This window comes from Telmatherina bonti (genome assembly GCF_933228915.1).
Source record: "Telmatherina bonti genome assembly, chromosome: 5".
Lineage (NCBI taxonomy): Eukaryota > Metazoa > Chordata > Actinopteri > Atheriniformes > Telmatherinidae > Telmatherina > Telmatherina bonti.
The window spans coordinates 26,994,714-27,010,599 of record NC_136623.1 but is presented as its reverse complement, the minus strand read 5'-3'; the positions used below and the strand labels follow the sequence as shown (position 1 = coordinate 27,010,599).

The 15,886-nt window shown below is 40.8% G+C and overlaps 1 protein-coding gene across 1 annotated transcript; it reads right to left on the bottom strand.

Annotated features, from left to right (window-relative positions):
- Nucleotides 1-11,071: 11,071 nt before the first annotated feature.
- irx1a (iroquois homeobox 1a) lies at nt 11,072-15,879 on the bottom strand. The gene is made up of 4 exons (XM_079240062.1): nt 15,393-15,879; nt 13,022-14,099; nt 12,544-12,619; nt 11,072-11,569 (listed from the first exon to the last, which is right to left on the bottom strand). The coding sequence occupies exons 1-4, from the start codon at nt 15,633-15,635 to the stop codon at nt 11,497-11,499; spliced, it is 1,470 nt and encodes a 489-aa protein (XP_079096188.1). The 5' UTR covers nt 15,636-15,879; the 3' UTR covers nt 11,072-11,496.
- Between the last annotated feature and the right edge of the window lie 7 nt (nt 15,880-15,886).

Sequence of the window (15,886 nt, the reverse complement as noted above, 5' to 3'; positions counted from 1 at the left end):
ACTCACTCCAAATTGAAACATTTCCCTTTTGGAAAAAAAAATTACACCAACTCATAGAGAATGACTGCTGCACTGTGTGTACTAAGCAGAAATTGATGTAAGATGGTTATCTCAAATGAGCTTTCAAGGAAGAAGGCTTCCTAACATTCTGTATTATTCTTTTGAAACTATCATTTATTTAGGACTAGTAAAATTACCTTAATCTGTAATATATGTGACAACAAAAAACAAACAAACAAACAATAAAGAATTAATATGTAGGAACATGGCGAAAGCAGAAGTAGAAATGCTTAGACAGTGAAAAATTAGCTGGAAAGTAAAGCTGCAGTGGTTGGGGTTTTGGGAAGGCATCTACATACATCTGGTTTCAACTTCATAGAACTGGGATTCAGACATAGCTTAAAGAAAGATGCTTTTTACAGTAAGTCATCATTTTGTGCAAAAGTTTTTGTTTCTTATTTTGCCATAACAAAAAACTTTGGGTTATGGTTAACCAGAATGATTTCTGCTAAGATTGTAACTCCAAACTGAACTCTTCACAAGTTTTTTTTTCTTTCTTTTTTTTTTGTTTTTTGTTTTTTTGTCTATCCTACTCCTTTTGCATTCAGCTGAACTTTTGTGAAAAAAAAAAGATATATATATATATATATATATATATATATATATATATATATATATATATATATATATATATATATATATATATATATATATATATATAGTAAAAATGGTTTGGAGACAGAGTTCTGAATGTGACATATTTATCTTTTAATTTAGTTCTTCCCATCACTGCTGGACTGAAACTTTTGTTTTGTCTTCATATTTTCATGCAAGTCTGCCAACTCAATATTGCAGAATTGAACCATTTAATTTTTCACAAAATCACCAACATCTTTCATCAAATTTTTCTGTTTGATGGTTGATAAGATGTTTTTTTTTTTTTCGTGGAGGATATATGCGTTGCAGTTCATGCTAAATGCATCCTGATAGACAGATTAATAATAATTCTATAATAATAATAGCAATTAATCATTTTTCCATTTCCATTTTTCTGATTCATCAAAATCACTCAAGCAGTATGCACAAGTCTTAAAAACTAAGAAATGACCATTTCTTTACTACCAGTTTACCTCATCAGAGGCCTGACTTCAACTCAAATATAAGACAACTCTTGTTTCACCTTTCATGGGCCGTAAACAATTTCATTGTGATAATAGCTTGGTGTTGAGTTTATGTAACAACTTGCTTGACTTTAGTTACCAAAGCGTCTTTGTTTGGAGTTGGGAAAAAATGCCTTTCCACATAAAACACATCTTTGCACATTCCTTACACTATTACTGTGTTACATACGGTGTGTAACACAGTAACAGTGTATGTGGTATGTAACATACCCTTTTTCTTGGGTGTCCACAAATGCAGAAATGACAATCCTTTTATAAAGTGACAAGCTGATTGTCTTGCTGAACTAATGAGTGAAAGAATGATGCCATGGTTAAAGTTTTACACCCAAGTTGTATTCTGGAAAAAAGAAAAATGGGAATGCTAATCACTGAGGCATTATCACTATTTGATCTCACTGCAGGACTTGCTAAACACCACTACCACCCGCACCAACAACACTACTTCAACATACACACATGAGAAAACACAGCTGAGGAGGAAATGGCATCCTGGGGTCCCGAGCTGAGTCACTGTGTTTATTTTTCTCCTATGGTGCACCAGATTGAAGCTGCTTAATATGAGACTGTGGATCCTACAGGGCTCTGTATGCTGTAATGTGTGTGTGTGTGTGTGTGTGTGTGTGTGTGTGTGTGTGTGTGTGTGTGTGTGTGTGTGTGCGTGTGTGTGTGTGTGTGTGTGTGTAACTTTTAGCACATATACGTGCTGCATTGTTGAGAAATGCACAACAAGAGAAGTTTTTCAGTGAGAGCTTTTTTTTTTCTGCAGCCGGGGATCGGACCGCCAGGGTCCCCGCCCCTTGCTGCCGCCCAGCTCACATTGCACCCGACCCCTACGGCTCCTCCCGCAGATGGTGAGCCCACGGGAGGCGGGGCCCATGTAACCCTTTCGGGCTGAGCCCGACCGGGCCCCATGGGCGAAGGCCCGGCCACCAGACGCTCGCTCTCGTACCCCACCTCTAGGCCTGGCTCCAGAGGGGGGTCCCGGTAACCCGCGTCCGGGCAAGGGAACATTCATGCCCAGGTTGGTCGTCATCATAGGGGTCTATGAGCCGTGCTTGGTCTGGTCCCTCCCCTAGACACCTGTTTGCCATGGGTGACCCTACCAGGGGCATAAAGCCCCCGACAACATAGCTGCTAGGATCTTCGGGACGCACAAACCCCTCCACCACGATAAGGTGACGGCTCGTATACAGGCGGCTGAAATGAGTTTCCTCCGCAGGGTGGCCGGGCTCTCCCTTAGAGAAAGGGTGAGGAGCTCAGTCATCCGGGAGGGGCTCAGAGTAGAGCCGCTGCTCCTTCGCATCGAGAGGAACCAGTTGAGGTGGCTCGGGCATCTGGTCAGGATGCCTCCTGGACGCCTCCCTGGTGAGGTGTTCCAGGCACGTCCCTCGGGGAGGAGACTCCGGGGAAGACCCAGGACACGCTGGAGGGATTACATCTCTTGGCTGGCCTGGGAACGCCTCGGGATCCCCCCCGCAGAGTTGGCAAATGTGGCTGGGGAGAGGGAAGTCTGGGCTTCCCTGCTTAGGCTGCTGCCCCCGCGACCCGACCCCGGATAAGCGGCAGAAAATGGATGGATGGATGGATGGCTTTTTTTTTTTTTTTTTTTTTTTTTTTTTTTACCATAACTATAAATGTTAAAAAATACCAATCGATCGGTACTTTCTTCATTTTTGCAAATTCAGTAAAGTCGTGTTCTTCTTCTGTAGGAATAAGAAGAGGAAAAGTGAACAGGGAATGAGCCTGGGGCCCCAAGTGTTGGATAAACGTTTGGTTTTCCCTGCTGTCTCCGCCTGTGTCTGGATTATGAAGGGCAGATATACAGCACTTCAGAGTGTGCCAATTAACAGCCCCAGCAGCAGCCACCACACAGGAGGGCCCTTCATAAAGACTAACCCTATGGTGTAAGTCCTGCCACTTCCAAGTGCTTTATCCAGGGCCGAGCCCATACACACAGCTGCTAAACTAGAAGGTTTTTAAGCAGCTTCACCTACGCCGACAGGCCCACAAGTTCATAAAGATTTTCTCAGTGAGTGCTTTCCTGAGGAAAGAGCAAAAGATGAGAGGAGGGAAAAAGGAGGCAGCTGGGCAATCAAATGGCAGAATGAGCCATGATGATTCACCTCTCCATCCCTATCTATCTATCTATCTATCTATCTATCTATCTATCTATCTATCTATCTATCTATCTATCTATCTTTCTATCTATCTATCTATCTATCTATCTATCTATCTATCTATCTATCTATCTATCTATCTATCTATCTATCTATCTATCTATCTATCTATCTATTTTCCCCTCTGTGTTTTTTTTCTTTTTTCATGTGAAGAACTGATTGCAAGGGTGGGCAAGCCAACAACAGGCAGGAGGTGGCCTGCTGAGGATTTGCAAGTTGGAATAACTCCAATCGTCCAAGTCTCTGCCACCCCTGCCTTCCACGTACCTACTGCTGGCATTTCAACAGCTTTGATACATATTTTAAAAGCTGCGGTGCATCAGAACTGTACTAATCTTGGTTAAAAGGCAAGGAACCATACTCCTTTTTTTTCTTTTCTAGCTGCTTATGCTGCAAGTGACTGGAATGAAAGGACACAGAAGCTGTGCATTCATCAATGAATCTGTGAAAAGAAAATGAATAAATGATGGGCAAAACTATAGTGTACGTTTTTATTTGAGTTTTGACAGTGGAGAGATGCAGTATAGACCTGAAAGGGGTAGACTGATATGCATCCGTGTGCTTTTTTAGCTAGTTTGTAGCCTAGAGCCCACTGCCATTGTTCCAGTGGACTGAAGCAGAGATAAAGCAGTGGAAAGTGAGCTGACCACATGCTAAACAGTATTGGCCACAGATGTGCCCAGACAGATCACAGAGAAAACGTGATGGCATTTCCTCAAGATGTGCATGTGTATTTTTAAACTTTGATGTGAACATGATTTGCCATGAAAAGAAAAAAAAAAGGTTCTTTGTTCGTGTGCTTCACATGGTCTCAATAACAAGACTCATACATATTGTATGCCTTGGCAGAAGTTTTTTTTTTTTTTTTTTTTTTTTAAGTCTTAGTAGTGGCACAGGTTGATCTCAGGGCATTTAGTAGCATGCAGAAAGACATTTCTGGTGAACAGAAACTCACAGTTAAACTTTACTTTGACGACGAGGATAAAATACACAGCATGCTGATAGCTTAGGCAGCTGGTGCTACAGTTACAACATTATAGGTTAGTTTACATTTCGACGTCACGAACAGCAACAAGAACATTGTGCTGGCGCGAAGATTAGCCAAGATATTAGTGTGATTTAATAAAATGTGATCAGATAAATGCTGACATGTGAAGGCTGTCATGCATATGCAGCATCTTAAGATTGTGGAGATGGATATTTTTGACATGAGCCAGCCAACTTTAAACTGCATTATTTTCCTTTATTGAAGCCAATTTCATTATCTATGCTGACTTCATTCAAGCTGTCACTCCAACCATATGATCAGACTGAGCGGCTTTTTATTCATAAGCAAGCGTGCTTTATTTTGGCCTATTTATTGAATTATTTTCAGAAATTACTTTCTTTTTTCTGAAGTTTCAAGAAACAGTTCAAATCATGAGTTTGTATGATTTTTTACTCATGCTTGGGCTTTGATGGGGATCCTTGCGTTTTGTCATGTTCTGCTTCTAAAAATGAATAAAAGAATAATTAAATGGGTGGACTTTAACCAGACACACCACCTAAGTGTTTAGTTTAATCTCATGTTGCATCGTTATGTTATTAATATTTCACAGAGCGAGCATCGGCTCCAACTCCTGCTATTTCTCTGTCCTTGCTTTCATTTTCTAAGTAACACAGAGAGGAGCTGCAGGTGTGAAGAAAGCGCGTCCAGTTCAAGCAGAGGGGAAAGGTATCACTGCGAGGTAGTCTGCCTGTTGACCGGCCTGCTCCTGTTTAGTTCAGGTTTGCGTGTGTGTGAAGTGATAGTTCCAACACATTGTGTTCTTGTTCTGCTCTTCTTCTGTTTCAGCTTTGGCAGGTGACCCGGCATTGGATGTACTGGCTACTGTACTCCAGGTGACAGCTTCTGACATTGTAATTGTCTGCTCTGGGCAAGAGGACTGAGGGTGTAATACATCTTATGTTTCCTTACTGTAGAAATTATTGATAACTGGTGGTGAGAGATGCTGTTGGTATCACTAACCTGTGTGAACAACTTCTGAGGATGGTCATTTGGATTCACAACTACATTCTGCATGTTGTCAAATATATATGAAATGAATTTTGTGTTTCTGCACATTCTCTGTTCTGAAATATTACAATAAAATAGTCATTTAGGTTTCACTTGTCTTTGCTTATATTATATTGGATTGGATATTTCTTTCCCTATTTAAATAAATGTAACAAATTCTGAAATAATTAAGAAGTATCTGCAAAATAAAGTCTTATTTAGCCTAAATGGAAAACTGCTTTCACCACAGTGCAGAAGACAAAACAAAGACAGGCAAGGCAGAGAGGGACAGCTGGACAAAGAGAGTTAATATTTTACATTACGTGAAGAAACCGGCGGGTTGCAGTTGATATCACCTTCTGCACTGCACATGTGCTGGGAGTGTTCTGAGAGCATGAGAGAGAGAGAAGCATCCTCTACTAAATGGAAATTCCTCTGCATCAGCCACAGCTGCAGTGTGACACTTCATATGGCTGTGCTTCCCTTTGTACAGCCCCCTGGAATTAGCCCAAACCACAATGGCATCACATCAGAAAAGAAGACAGGAAAATCCGACTTTATTATCTGTCACTGTGGAAATATTTGTGTAAAGGCCCTGGGCTCTCTGGCCATGTCAACCTGAATTTTATTATCATAATTACCAAAAAAAAAAAAAAAAAAAAAGAAAAGAAAGAAAAGAAAAGAAAATCAATTGTCTTCAAGTAAGTGTGAGCTATTATAATTATTGTGCAGAGTTCAACTGACCCTTTGTTGTAATGTGAACAACTATCTTTACTCTTTTTTTTTTTTTTTTTTTTTTTTTTTTTTTTAGTGTTCATGAAAATATTCCCAGTAATTTAGTTGAATTCTATCATACACAAATATGTAGCATCAATTAAAGCAGCATTGTAATTTCCCTCCAAACTGAGAGTGAAGAAACATAGTTGAACTTCTGCTGGGACTCCAAGCCTGTGCTAACGAACCGAAGCGATGTTGCAGAAAGTAGAAAAAAGTTTCCATCAAATTGTGTTTGGAGAAGGGATTCACTTCAAAGGGATTTTAACAACAGTGCTGTCTGTCTAATTTATGTTTTCAAGCACATGCCAAATGTAAAAAAAAAAAACCAAAAAAAACAAAAAAGAAACAATTTTGAGGAGTGTATAATTACAGAGAGAGAATAAATGACTATAAATAACCCCATCATTACTAGTCCCTCCTGAAGAACATGATCCATACTGAAGGATAATTAAGGCAAAATATTTCTCATCCTCCAACAGTCTGTATGAGGAATGTGCAGTGTATGGGTACACGCTTATGTGTGTGTGTGTGTGTGCGAAATACAGAAAGAGTGTGGGGGACGTGTGTGAGAAGGAGGGGGAATTGTAGGCATTCTTCCCTAAATATAGTACTGTTGTGGTAGAACTGTTATGCACCAGGACTTTAGGAGAACTCAAGACAGACTCAGCTTTAATTGGTTTGTGGAGTCATTAATGGAACAGAAGCACAAACTCGAGTACAAGTGTGTGCATCTGAACAAGAGCACTTATATGTGTGTGTGTGTGTATTGGACCCCGTCAATGCCCTTTAAACAACAACAGACACATTGAAATAACTTTGATCAACAAACATGTAGCAAACAAGAAGATAATAATGAACCTCTATGTTCAGAAGTACTCTCCGAAAATAGATCATTTCAACTAGGATATATCAGATTTGAGGGTAAAATTTCTAGATTAGGCCAGCTAATTAGTGCCCCAATATTGGCATGGTGCTTTGAGTAAGATCCAAATAAGCATATTGTCCTCATAGCAAAGGAGTGAAGGAGTTTTTTTTTTCTTTTTCTCTTTTTTTCCCCCTGTTCCTCACTCAGAGTCACACAACATTCAAGTGAAACACGGAAAACTTTACTTAACTGCTCTCCCTGCCTCACTTTGTTATCTCTTTCTCTCTTTCTTGCCCGATCAAAACATCAGAATGTCGCTTTGAGTGGCCAAATGAAAGGGAACCAGGCAAACATGAGCGAGAGTCCGTGTTTATTTCTAGTACATCTAGAAGCCAGGCCAGGTTTCTTTTTTTTTTTTTTTTTTTTTTTTTAAAGTGTGTGTCAGCAGGGGTCTGCATGGGGTTGTTGAGATGTCGTGAGTTGCTGCTTAACCGGCACTTGCAGTCAGTCAGCCAGCCAGTTGTCAGGCAACTACTAGTTCCTTGTTGCTATTTGTGTTTGAGTGTAGCCGTGCAGACAGCCTCCCTCCCTTCATTCTCTCTTTCCCAACCGAATCCTCCAACCTCTTCCTGTGGCAGGATTCGTGTCTTTTACAGCAGCCTATCGCTTCAGGAATGAAATGCCCCTGACCAAGCATCCGCTCCTTTTTCTGCCATTGTGTTGCTGAAACAAGAAGCAGCACCAAAACAGTCTGCTATACATGCAGGGTTGCAAGGTGGCCCCGCTGCGGCTCCTGCTTCTGTGGGCTCCAAAAGACTTGTTGTTGCTTGTTGTTGTGTGGTTCCCCCTCTCCCCTCCCCTCCTTCTCTATTTCTCTCCATCTGAAAGTGAGGTAGTTGGGGGGGAGAAGAGGGGCAAGCCAGGGATGGCTTTTGTGTCACTGCTCGACCAGTGCTGCACTCATGAAGCCAGATAAATGGATTAGAGAGCCACTGATATGGGCGGGCATCTTGGAGGAAAGACAACGGAGATGTTGAAGGGAAGCGGAGCATTGAGAGAGGAGACGAGGCTGTCGGACAACAAGGGGTCGAGTCTGCTGGAAGAATACCCTTCTGCCAAAAGAGACAAGACAGTAATAAACTTTCCTCCCCATGCAGTCAAACCTCAACCCCATCCCGTACAAACACACACACACACACACACACACACATACAGTTTTCCTGGTGCGCATGCACACACACAAAGTGTCACAATGCGCGATTCAGCGCGAAAATGAATGGATTGCCACAGCGTGACACGTCTCAGTTGCAGGGGGAGATGGTCCTTGTTAGCCGACAAAAGAGTGTTGGGGGGCTTTATGGGGAGCAGGGCCTGTGACAGAATGCTAAATTGTTTTAGGGTCAACAACTTATTGTCTTTGCATAAGCCACGATTCACATATCCCGGAGTGGAGCTTTCAGCAGTCAGTTTTAAAGACGAATACGGTAAAACTCCTCTAGTCTTAAAAAAAAATGGTTTAAAAAGTTACAAAAATAATTTGTGGGCTGTTTAAAAAACGGTACTTTTTTTTTTTTAAGCAGTGTCTAATTAATGAATTTTAACTATAATTTATTGTTACTTTAAATAGTAAATGCACAGTTGTTACAACTATTACAGCGCAATTATATTAAAATGAGCAAAGTAGGAAACACTGAGCTTTTAATATCAAACTATATTGTATGTTTTTTGTTTTTTGTTTTTTTTTTCCTGTGGAGATTTATTTATTAGCTCTGAGTTTACATTTAATTTATTCATTTGTGCTTTTTTTTTTATTTTTTTTTATTTTTTTTATTTCGTGGTATTTTCTTCCTTCTTCCCTCCCCTCCCCTTCCCTCCCCATCGTGGCCCAGAGTTTCCAGGGAAGCGATGGCTGCAAGTGCCAGCCTAATTATCAGCTTCAACTCCGCTCATTACCCATTAGACAATCCACTGTACATCCACTTACTAAATGAATAATTTTGTATATATTATGGAAACACAATATTATGGCCTGCAGCGAACGCCTTTGCGCAAACCTCACGCTGTTTTAGTACAAAAGGAATAAATGGGACACCGAGAGGTTATTTAATTTTAGCCCAAAAGCCAGTTCGTGAGAGGATGTCATGTGTAGAATGGGTGCAAAAAAGGGAGGGAGGGACGGATGGGGGGGGAGGCAATATGAAATTTACACACCTGCCTTTTTCTGTCGCAATATTAGAATCATTATTGTTAAACACATGCTGCAGAGCAGGTGGAATTGTCTGCAATCGGCTCTGCTTTAACATGAATTAGTGTTATTCTAATATCGTCACACAGATCAGGCGCAGCAGGCTGGAGCAATTTACACACTTTCATTTCCACACGCGTAAAGAGAGGGGGATAAATGTGACGCAAATGTGAACTGTGTTGCAAATCTTAGTTTGTTTCTCTTGCGACCAAAGTTTTGTCGCTGTGCTTTAAAAAAAGCGATCTGACCCCACTCAAGTTAACAAAAACTTTAATGACCTTTGTTAATGTTTCAACATGGTCCTGCTCTGTGAAGAATGGCCATTAAAGTGGCAGATTTATGCGCGTTGCCGCCATGCTCCAGTCAACCTTTTACCAAGCTTTAAAAACAACGAGTTTGCCGTTGGCGTGAATGCAAATACTTTTAATGATTGTATTTGGAGGCAATGAATGGGGTATTTTAAGAGCTAATGATACTTACTCTTACAAACAACAGGCTTATATAGAACAAGTTAAATATGTTTTTCGGTGAATCACATGGATTCAGTGTCATTATTTCCTGACAAGGTTATTGCATTTCCTATAACAAGTATTATAAATAAGAATATCCCAAACTAAAGCTATTTCTTTTTTTTTTTTTTTTTATCTGCGATACTGAACTTTCCTGTGAGAAGCTTGACATCAGCTTCAGGTTTGACCAGTCTCTGCCTCGCCTATAGAGGTCGCTGTGATATTGCAAAACCGATGAGCTTCCACTCCACAGGTTCAGGACGCTCCAGTCCACCCTCTGGAAGAGATCACTTTGGAGCTTACTGTCATTTACAAAACTGTTCAAACTCAATCAGCTAAAATATTTTTTTAAGTTCCCTCTCACGCTTATTTGGAGACTCAAGCCTGAAAATACATTTGTGTGTGTGGTAGTTTTAACCTTCACGTGACGCAATAAGACATTAAATAAAGCTGCAACATCACAGGAGGGGGAAAAAAAGTCATGACAGTATGAAAATAAAAACTGAAGTCACTGTTTTCTGGTCGCATTCGTGGTTGCTGCTGTCACGAATCAAACGAAATTTGGAAACTACAACGACTACTTCATCCTCCAATCACAACTAATCACCCCCCCCCCCCCCCCCCCCCCCCCCCCCCCCCCCCCTTATTATGTTTGAACCCCATTAGACCGTTGTGTTAAATCAATATTTGCTTTTGGTCACAGATTGAGAGGCAAAAAAGAAGAAGCTGCTTTTATAGGCTTAATGATCACTATCAGCTTCAGAACAGACATGCCACCCCCCACCCCCAACTAACCCCCTCCCAAAAAGGACAGCATCCGTGCTTCACGAGGCCCCACAGCCTCCCCTTCCCCCATCACCTTTAAAAAAAAGGAGGAAAAAAAAAAGAGAAAATATTAATAATTTATCTTCGAATCGACTTCTCCCACTGACAGATTAGATTTTAACCATTTGATTTTGTTTGGACTGGGCGTTCCCATATTATTACTTAATGACCTTCCCAGCTGCTCCTGTCCATTTTCTGTCACCAGCAACCATCTGGACACTTATTAGCACCTCAATGCATCGACGCTGCTTTCCTCCCAAACTTGAATAAAATTAAGCCTGTTTGCCTGCAGACTGCCAATTTTATTTCTCCCGTCCCCACCCTGTTTTAGATTAAATGTAGTAATAATAATAATAATAATAATAATAATAATAATAATAATAATAATACATGTAGGCTGAAGATCAAAAGTTTTCTCTATAATTTCATTTAGTTTATTAGGCAAAATATACGATCTGGACAAATTCCTTCAATGTTTCCTATTTACAAATTTAAATCACTTGGTATTTACATGAAAGAAATGACACCAAAAACACATGATATAGACAAATAATAATAATAATAATTATAATAATAATAATATAATAATATTAAAGTAAAAAGCCTACCAAAATGTCCCAGCCTGCCTGGGCAGAGTGGAAGAGAGAGTAACATTATAGGCGCGATTATAGGCTGCACAACAATAGAGGAAGTAATCCATCCATCCACAGGATATTACCAAATTACGCCATTTGTTCTGTACCGACTGAATGCTACACTGCATTATTATTTCTCATTGTCCTTTTTAGGAAGCGTAAAGTCTTTTTTTTTTCTTCTTAATCTGTTTTTTTTTTTTTTTTTTCTTCCATTTTTCTTTTTTTTTTTCACGGAAAAAAGTCTTGATCAAGCAGAGGAGAGAGCAGTGAGGACCCGTGTGGCGTCTTGTGGACTCCTGGCGCTGGAAGGCAGAGAGGATCTGGATAAAGAATAATACAGAAAGGTAGATAAATACCCCCGCCGTGTTTGGACAGCGGCTTTCAATATGCATCTCAAGTGTATCGCTGAACAGTTTTTTATTAGAAACAGGCAGCAATCCGTAGATTCCTATTCCTCAATGTTTTTTTTTTCTTTTCTTTTTTGTTTTCTATTTTTACGTGTCTTTTTACATCAACAGCAATGGTAATATTACAAAATGAAAATAAGTCACTGATTGGGGGGTTAAATAATTATTTTCGTTTTATTTTTTATGTCCTGTATATAAATAAAATGTTTTCGCTAAGAAAATAAGCATCTTAAATGAAAAAAAAACAAAAACAAAAACATAGACAAAACGAATTTATTCAACTTTCTCCCCTTTAACTTCCTTTCTCTAAAAAAAATGGAAAAGAAAAAAAAGTGGGGGCACGAGGGGGGTTGAGAGCGCTCCCCTGGGCTTCGGGTCTCCCATGGGTCTTTAGGGAAAGCACACAGCCCAGACAGAGCCCGTTTTACTCGGTGGCTTGATAAGTAGCCACACTCTCCCCAGAGGGGAGGAATTAAAGGGGGTGTGGGATGAGAGTCAAGACCCCTGTCACCCGTAAAGCAAACTGTATTTTTTTTTCTTATCAGTACTTATTGTCTTTTGTTGTGCTATCATCGTTTTTCCTTATATATACATATATATATATATATATATATATATATATATATATATATATATATATATATATATATATATATATATATATATATTTATATATATATATATATATATATATATATATATACATCAAATAAATAGAAATATATATATATATATATATATATATATATATATATATATAAGATTTAGATTTCTCATAATTAGCTAACTCAGTTTTTCACTATCTAATCGTTTATTTTTAATGATAACTCAAACTTATGACTACAGAATTCTTATGTCAAGACAAAAGGCTTTAAATCTGGTCTCACCTGTCATGAATGGGTCGAAAGGAAGACTTCATTGTCTGCGTAGGAGGTGAATCAGATCTTACTCCGTTTTCATGATCTAAAAAAAAAAGATAGAAAATGAATACAAGTCAGTACTAGGATAATACACAAATAGCAGGCCAAAACATTTCCCCCCCAACATTTTAGTGACTGAAATAAAACTTGAGTTGTTTAAGCCAATCTAGCCTGTGAACTTTGTGCAGTGTGTGTGTGTGTGTGTGTGTGTGTGTGTATGTGTGTGTGTGTGTGTGTGTGTGTGTGTGTGGACTATGGTGTGTGTGTGTGTATGCGTGGCTACAAGGCTTTGATATTATAATTGTGGTTCTCTTTGAAAAATAAACAGACGCGGGTGCGAGCTGCAGCATCAAGATAATGCACGCAAGTAAACACACTTAATGTCAAATTCTTAGCGCTTTATATCACATTAGTGCCTGTGCACGCGCCCACGTCGTTAACCTACCTATATGCTTGGGACTGTGGGTGTCTGGTGGGGCCTTGCTGTCATTGCTGAGCGCTGCTGAGGCTGCTACCGGCGACACCACTACTGATGTTGGCTGCTGCTGCTGCTGAGTCGGCAAGTGGTTGTGATGGTGCTGATTTACTCCCAAAAACGATCTGACATTCAGCAGGGAGTTCTGGCCCAGGAAAGCCCCATTTGTCCAATTGTGGAACTTTCCAATCTGGCAAGTGTACAGTCCATGACTGGGGAGGAAAGCAGGGTGGGTCTGGATCTGATGGTGGGGTGCTGATGGGTGAGTGGTGGCCCCTGGGCCACATGGAGAAGTGGGTTTCTGAGAGGAACTATCGGGACTTGTAGCAGTTTCTGCTAAAGACCATATTTTGGGTTTATTGTTAGACGGGAGAGGAAAACTCCCAGGTCTGTCCGGGGACAAAACTCTTGTGGTGTTGTTGCCATCCGAGTTCTCCTTACCCCCTGTGTGAACTGAAATGGTACTCTTAGATTTTTCAAAGGCCTCGTGGGCCTGCAGAGCGAAGGCCCGTCTTTTCTCCAAGCTGTCTAACTCTCCAGGAGCCCCGACGCCCCCCCTGTGGTCCCTGCTCCCCTCTGTTGATTTATCGTCGTCCTCCTCATTGCTCTGATCCCCGTCGTTGTCGTCGATTTTGTCTATGTCTATGCTTTCCAAATCAATTTCCTCCTCGTCTTCGTTTTTCTCCGCCTCATCTCCACTGCCAAACAAATTGCCGTCCTCTCCGTCCTCTTTGCTCCTGCTGCCCCAAGTCACCTTGTTCTCCTTCTTGAGCCGCCTCCTGGCGTTAGCGAACCATGTGGAGACCTGCGTCAGTGTCATTTTGGTGATGATTGCCAGCATGATCTTCTCCCCTTTGGTCGGGTACGGATTCTTCCTGTGCTCGTTGAGCCAAGCTTTTAGGGTGCTGGTACTCTCCCGGGTGGCGTTCTTGGGTCTGGCGGGGTCTCCATACTGAAACTGACCGTATGGATAGAAGGCAGGAGATGTGTGCGCTGCAAAGCTGGCCGGGTGAACACCAGGGCTGTCTTTCAGCTCATACTGGGACCCCTTCAAAAAGGGGGAAAAAAAGAGATAAAAAATGAAAGTGTTACTTTAGTGGCGTCATAAACATGCAGAATTAGTTTGTGCTTCGCTGTAAAATCACTAGTTTGCGCCTTAGAACAGCGTGCCTCAATTTTGTTTCTAAGTCTGAATTTTAAATGCGACATTACACTGTTGAGAAAAAATAAATAAAATAATAATGGAAAAAATCCTAAACTTCCAGTTGCACCTGACTCAGTTTTCCACAAACAAGCTTCTAAACTTGCAACATGCCACATGCCAGGCCTGCATGCAGCGCTTGCGACTGTGCAGCTTCTTCCCCAATGATCTTTTTTAGCTTCACATATTTTTCAACGAGATTTGCAATGCGAGCAATCTGTAATAAAGTTAACAGACCGAGAGGGAGTTTATTTTCAAAACAGATGGTATGCAAATCAACATCTTTTATCTGAAACAAACTTATTTTCACACTTCAACAAAGCAGTTTGAAGGCCCGAGTTAGTTTTTTTTTTTCTTTCTTTCTTTCTGCGCGTCACAGTCACGTTTTTAAGACGAATTCTATCCTCTGAACCGTTTCTTGCTTTTGCTGGAAGCATCTTGATCAGTTCAGGCAAAGTTAGCTTTTTATTTTTGTGCCTCGACGCTTTAAAGCAGCGCTCAGTGCGTCAGGCCCCAATATAAACAGTATGTAAGCCAACACATTAACACACTGCAAATGACTTATCATCACCAGGTGTCTTTTGACTGCAAATGTCTGACAATTTTCAGACAAAGTTGACGTCGCATCCAGTAAATGAACGTCCGCTTAATAAGCTCACTGCATATTTATTTCCTTATGACAGAAGAATTGTGGGACAATTCCAGGAATCTGGATCAGATAACTTATTTTTCCATGCAGACCAGAATGTAGCTTATTGCAGGTTTTCTATAAACAAATAAAACATTCTTTGGCTGTATAATTTGTTTTCCTTTTTTAGTTGAACTATTTTTACTCTCAGTGTGGAAATAACCTTTACAGGTTAATTTGATTAATGCATTTATTTCTATTTATTTGATTAAACTCCAACCTCAGGCAATTGAAGAATCTGGCTTTATGAGCAGAAACTTAACAGAAAAAGAAAGCTGAGGAGCTAAAAACAAGCACACACACACACACACACACACACACACACACACACACACACACACACACACACACACATTTGCTTGAGGTGTTGCTTTGAAGTTAAACAGCTCTGATAGAAAGGCAAGCATCTGGTTACTTTTCTTAGAATAAACCACAAAATAATGTCTTCTTACCATTTGTGAGAAAAGAGCCAAGTCGGCGCTGGTGTAAGGTAAGAACGCGCTGTAGTTGTGCGCGTACGGGTTGGCGTACATGCCCAGCACCGACGTGACTGCAGCTGCGGTGGCGGACGGACTTCCTCCGATTTCCGTGCTCCCTCCCCGGGACGACGGCGTAAGCACTCCCGGTCTCTCGCTTCCATACACCGCCTGGGAGGCACTTAGGTACTGCGGATAGCCTAACTGCGGGAAAGACATCTCCACCCCTCGACTGCCGCACAGCTCGATCGTCCAACAAACTGTGCGTAAAAAAGTGTGCGAGGAAGGAGGAGAAAAAAGGGGGAAAAGAACCCAGAGGAGTAAAAGGGAAAGTGTTTAAGCCAAAGTGGCAGCTACCACAGACATACAGAGGTGTGCAGTCTGAACAAAACCTCTGCTAAATCTCGGCTTCCTCTCTCTTTTTTTTTTTTTTTTTTCTCTCGCGCAAAGTCCGCTGGATGTGATCTGAT